At 33.3% G+C, this 6,454-nt stretch overlaps 2 protein-coding genes across 2 annotated transcripts in view; both read right to left on the reverse strand.

Annotated features, from left to right (window-relative positions):
* The window catches only part of tspan34b (tetraspanin 34b), a 10,403-nt gene extending 8,613 nt beyond the window's left edge, over window positions 1-1,790 (reverse strand). Inside the window, exon 1 of the mRNA XM_016451569.1 lies at window positions 1,686-1,790. The gene's annotated coding sequence lies outside the window, so the exon portion shown is untranslated. The remainder of the gene's footprint in view (window positions 1-1,685) is intronic.
* Window positions 1,791-4,464: 2,674 nt separating this feature from the next.
* Window positions 4,465-6,454, reverse strand: part of LOC107661659 (zinc finger protein 653-like) — an 11,601-nt gene continuing 9,611 nt past the window's right edge. Inside the window, exon 8 of the mRNA XM_016451354.1 lies at window positions 4,465-4,538. Coding sequence (XP_016306840.1) covers window positions 4,479-4,538 — 60 coding nt within the window. The 3' untranslated portion in view covers window positions 4,465-4,478. The remainder of the gene's footprint in view (window positions 4,539-6,454) is intronic.

Genomic DNA, 6,454 nt, shown 5'->3' on the forward strand with positions numbered 1-6,454 from the left:
GAAAAATAATGTGTTTTTTGAACATTAAAGCATGTCAACATATTCTGTTACACCAAATACACAAAATAATTATCTTTAAAAAAGCATCATATGACCCCTTTAAGACTGATTTTGTGCTCCAGGGTCACATTTGTATTATTTGATAGCAGAACGCATAATATATTAATTAATGTTTAATGCCAGGTTAAGTATTACAGTTATTAACATTTACATATTTACATTAACTGTACTGTACATTATAATACACCTCATTAAAAAAATATATATAAAATAATAAAAAAATATATATAATAATAATAATAATAATAATCAGTCATTATATCACTGGATCCCCACTTGAAGTCTAAAAGTTTACTTTCACAAAATTACTTCTCAGTTATTCTTTATTGTCAAAATGAATTAATATGAGTTTGACCTATTAAAATCTTCTCTTATTAAACAGATTAATCATTATTGGGTTGTTAAGTTAATATTTGCGAGTTTACTTACAAAAACTACCATGCACTCTCGGAAAACAAAAAGCGGTACCTTTTCAAAACGTATTGTACCTAAAGCGTCCATATTGGTACCTTAAAGGTACATATTAATACCTAAAGTGTAAATATTAGTAATACAAAGGTACAATCATTCAGTACCATCTTAAAGGTATCAGCTGGGAATACCATGGTAATTTGAAATTCATTTTTAAATAGTGGTACTACTATACTTGTTCAAAATACTATGCAGTAGTCAAATTTTTTTTGGGATGTGAGGAAATGTACATGGCACTACCATGGTATTCTTTGAAATACCATGGAGTATAATGTAAATATTAATACTGGCATCATGCAGTGTCACAGTTATTATTCAAAAGTTTGTGGTCAGTAAGATTTTTTAAAATAAATTAATACTACTTATTCAATAAGGGTGCATTAAATTGATCAAAAGTGGCAGTAAAGACATTTAAAATGTTACAAAAGACTTCAATTTCAAATAAATGCTGTTCTGTTGAACTTTCTATTCATCAAAGAATCCTGAAAAATAAAATATTAAGCAACAAAAACGGTTTTCAACACCGATAAAAATAAGAAATGTTCCTTGAACAGAAAATCAGCATATTAGAATGATTTCTGACGGATCTTGTGATGCTGAAAATTCAGCTTTACATCACAGGAATAAATTACATTTTAAAATATATTCAAAAAGGAAACAGTTATTTTGAATTGTAATAATAATTCACAATATTACTGTTTTTATTGTATTTTTGATCAAACAAATGCAGCTTTGGTGAGCAAAAGGAGACTGTGTAGGCTATATCAGAGTATACTTGGTATTTTCGACAGAAGAGTTTCAGAAGGGAAATCAAATTACTGTTGACATCAGTATTTGTAGGAAATGTGGGCGACAACCAGGGCTTGAACAGTGAAGTGATAAAGCGTTAACGACAGCCACACACTGTCACTGACACAAACCCATCAAAATAGCACGGATCTCTCATGAGATCTCATTCCGAATCTGTGAACGTCACACACGAACACACCTCACTCAAAACACTCATTCAACATCATCCTGCATGAACAAGCACAATTATACCCACTGATATCTGCACAGCTCCATAAAGAACGGGTTTAAGTTCTTTACTTCAAGGTATGTCTAACGGTATGTTCAAGGTTTCTAGATTAGCTTTAGAAAGGAAAATCTCTTACCTTTAGTCAAATGTTTGAGGTTTGCAGCTTTGGTAAATCCCTGAGTGATTGACTGACTGTTAATTAGGCGAAGAGTGGTCACACACGCCTCCTGTTTTTCTCTCTTCTGTCGCTCATGTGAAATAAGACGGTTTTTACAGAGAGGAGGATGGAGTGAACAGGTGGGAGTGACACACCACTCCTCCTTCTCCCTCTTTCTCTCTCTAGAGAGGGAGAGAGTGGGTGTAATGCATCTGTAGTCACGGAGACTGTTCAGTCCTCGGAGGTTCAGACCTGATCAACACAACTGACTTGATGTCAACAGGAAAATGTGTTGTTGGTGCAAAGCTAAATATTAGGGGGGATATGCGTATGTGTGTACATACGATGTATATTTATTATGTACTAACGCTTTGTTATGAGTAGGAGTGTAATTATGGATTAAGAAAAACATAGGAGGAAATTATGACTTCACACGAAAGGAACAAAAGATTCGCGGATCCCAGGACCAGAAAATCAAGAAAATTAAATCGCAATCTACAGCTGGAACAAAAAGAAAACGAGTGACAAGTAAAATTATCAAATTACTGTCAAGAAAATTCAGAATTTCGAAGATAGCTTGACAAAAACAGATTTAAAAAAAAATTAATGACATCTCAGATTACACTTAAAGTTATTTTCAATTAATTAGTTAAATAGGCCTCAGATTAAACAGTTAATTAAATAATTAAAGAAACAAAAGCTAAAAGGGATATAAAAACATGAAAGAAATACCTAAAAAAAAGAAAGCTTGTTACAAAAGAGTAAGAAAAAGTAGGTTCAATACAAGTTTTGGTGGAAAAAAGTTAAAAAAAAGAATTTTAGAAGCAGAAGTCACTATGAAAAATGAAGGTTCTTTATTAGCATCTATGATTCCATAAAGAGCCATTAACATCCATGGAAACTTTCCATTCCACAAAAGGTCCTTTATAGTGAAAAAAGGGTTCTTTATATTACTAAAAATTTCTTCACACTATGAAAAAAATGGTTCTTTTAAGAACTGTTCTCTGAAAGGTTCCGAGAACCCAAAATGGATCTTGGATCGCTGCGAAAGCCCCCTTTTGGAACCTTTATTTTTAAGAGTGTAGACAGTCAATGCAGGTACAAAAAGTTGATTATTAAGAGGAACAATGACGTCAGTGTTCCACCTGTAGACAAACCGGCATTTTCCCAACCTCAACCAGCCAATTAAACACGCAGCCGTCACTGTTCCTGACAGTCTTGGTCTCTCAAGGCCTCAGTTATGACTCAACATCCTCATAACACTTCAGACAAGGTCATTGTGCTTTCAGTCACTCTTTAATTCATTCAAGCAGAAACACTGCACTGAATCCAAACATTATCCAGGAACTTGAAGAATTTAGGAACAACGTGATGTACAAATAATAAAAACAGGACAATTATATTAAAAACTACCACAAAACAAAGACATGCAAATGAATGCAGCACAAGGGGAACTTTCTTTACCTGAGAGTTGAAATATTCAATAACACTTCCCTGTGCAGTTCAGATTCAGAGCCATTCTCACAAATTATTACTGATGATCAGCATCACATGGTTCCTGCTTTTCATGAACCAAGAAGCATAAACATGTGAAATTATTTTTGTTTAGATAAATGCATTAGTCTTATACAATGCTTCCATCAGTACAATTTACTTCTGTTTTAGTGCACATATTCTGAACGAATAGTTTTGGAATGTTTACATGTAGACATATGCATTTAAAATAGCTTCATGTATGTGAAATATGACCGTTGACTTACTATTGAAACGAGAGAGAGAAAAGGAAATGTTTATATTATCAACACCACCAACTAAGAATCTACAAATACAAGCATGTATTTATACATAAGTACCGTAGTATATGTATGCTGAATCATGTTGAACCTGGAAGGAAATAATGTCCCTCTGCTTAGAATTTCAGCTTACCAAGATTCTAAAAGTTTGAGTTAAATAGATTAAATTCTGAGTTAAGTAGAAGAAAATAAATTGATAACACTTAAAGGGACAGTTCACCCAAAAATGAAAATTCTGTCATTTACTCACCCTCAAGTTCTTCCAAACCTGTGTGAGTTTCGTTCTTCTTTTGAGCACAAAAAAAAAGATATTTTGGAGAATGTTGGTAACCAAAGAGTTCACAGTAGCCATTGACTTCCATAGCATGGGGAAAATAAAATACTATTAAAGTCAATGGCTGCCGTCAACTGTTTGGTTACCAACATTCTTCAAAATATCTTTTTTTTTTCGACAGCTGAAAAAAACTCACACAGGTTTGGAACAACTTGAGGGTGAGTAAATTACAGAATTTAAATTTTTGAGTGAACTATCCCTTTAAAGCAGTGGTCGCCAACCCGTCGATCTTTATCACTGTCCCAGTAGATCCCAGAAAAAACAGTAAAATTAGTACAAAAATGCATTACATTTATGGGGTTATATTAATGTATCACTGAAGGGTACTGTCTTGAGAAAAGTTTCGATGGCAATGGCATTTTCTCCGTATAAAGCGCAGCGCTGCTTTGTTTACAGCGGTAAACAAGGAAAAGCTATAGTGCGGTCGGTTCATCAGCAGTGTTGCCAAGTCCGCGGTTTTCCCGCGGAATTGGGCTACTTTAACACTGTTGCCGTGGGTTGTTGTTCATGTCCGCGGGTTGAAGCGAACCCAATAACGTGATATTTAGTCCCTGGAATGTGAATTTTACTTGAAGATCCCCACCGAAAAACGTGTATTTTACCCCCGGAATGCGATTTTTACAGGGGAACCTCGTCTGTGCACTTCTAAGTGATTCTTGCGTTTAAATGACTTCCCACATGTTTCACAGATAAAGTCTCGCACACCTGCACGAACGCAAAAATATATTTTTGATTACTGATAAATATCATCAGTTGATTAAAAAAACAAAATTAAGTAACTTTTAATTATTTGATATAATATATTATATTATTATATAATTATAATATTATATATAATAATGTGTGTGCAAGTCCATTTTATATTTACAAAAATATATATATACATACACCCAGATATAGACATAGATATAAAACTATTTGTCACTATACAGCTGTAAGAAATGCAATCAGAGAAATATCAGTTAAATTAAAATGTTAAAAGTTAAAACACTAAAACTGAAATAGAAGCTAAATACTGAAAAACTACAACTAAAACTGCAGCAATAAAAAAAGAAAAGAAAAAGAAAACAACAAAAATGTGCTGTGAATTATAAACTGAAAAGGATCAAATAAAATATATATATATATAAAAATAACTTTATTTTATTTCAGCTAATTCTAATGTTTGTTTAGTTTAACTAAAATATCTAAAACTATTAACTAAAAAAAATAAAAAATATAGACATTTAAGAAAAAAAACTAATAAAAATGACAAAAACCACCAAACTTGAAACATTTTAAATAAAATTAGAGTGAAAACAGAAGATATTAAAGTTAATTTTAAATGAACAGAAACTATAATAGTGTACCACTGATGCTAAAATAACACTGGCACAAGCACATAATATCTGATGGCTGTACCTGAGTGTATGATCATGTGCCGATGAAGATGGTTAGACAGATAAAACTTCTTCCCGCAGCCTGGATGAGGACAGACTTTGGTCCGGCCCTTCCTGTGCACCAGGTTCACGTGATTCTGTCCAACGTACATCATAAAAATCTTATAACCAGAAGCAGTGTGATTTTTATCTGTACTTTACGATTGCTGCTTGTCCGACAGTACGATAAGAGCTGCATAAGATCTTGCTCTGTGTTGTGGTAGAATATTACTTATTATGATGTCTTGAATATTAGTTACATGCTGTAACATCTCAGAAAAATTGCTGATCCATATTTGTAATTACTTATTCATTTATTACCAGCCCTGCATCTTGAAAAAAAATTCTGCTGGGTTTGATACATACATACATATGTATATATATATATATAATTTAAATGTATAATTCCATTTAGTGTCAAATCTGTAATTTTCTGTCACTGTTTGAATGTAGAAAAACACCCACAGATGTAGCGGAAAACTTCTGGCTCATGTTTGCATTTTCTTCAGTCACCACCCATAATTCTAACCTTGAAATCAGGATTAGGCATAAAATAATGTCCTCAGAATAATACATGACCTCTTCACTCTACAAATGATTGGCAAAAGCAAAAATGCTACGAAATGCATCATATTTTGTGAGAAAGTGTGATGTGCTCGAGCAAAACAGGCACTATTTATTTTGCAATCAACACCTCAAAATCTCACCTCAATTAGTAAGAAACTTCATATTGGATTTGGTTCAACATGATGCTGGGCAGCGTTATCAATGCGATTAATTTGATAAGCAAAAATTAACCAACTCTATAAATATTTAGCAGACTTACATTCCAATGTTTACAATATTTAACCCATCCTGTATGTAGGGAAATTGTATTTCCTGTTACTAAGGTGCACCAAGCAATTAAAGGGGTCATATGATGCGATTTCAAGTTTTCCTTTCTCTTTGGAGTGTTACAAGCTCTTGGTGCATAAAAAAGATCTGTTAAGTTGCAAAGACTAAAGTCTCAAATCCAAAGAGATATTCTTTATAAAAGTTAAGAGTCAGCCACGCCTACCTAAAACGGCTCGTTCTAACACGCCCCCACATGTCTACGTCACTATGTGGGAAGATTTGCATAACGCCGCCCAAATGTTCATGCAAAGAAAGAAGGCGTAACTTTTATTCTCGCTGTAGTATTGTTGTTGCCACCGCCGCCATGTC

This window comes from Sinocyclocheilus anshuiensis, unplaced genomic scaffold (assembly GCF_001515605.1).
Source record: "Sinocyclocheilus anshuiensis isolate Anshui unplaced genomic scaffold, SAMN03320099.WGS_v1.1 scaffold207, whole genome shotgun sequence".
Classification (NCBI taxonomy): Eukaryota; Metazoa; Chordata; class Actinopteri; order Cypriniformes; family Cyprinidae; genus Sinocyclocheilus; species Sinocyclocheilus anshuiensis.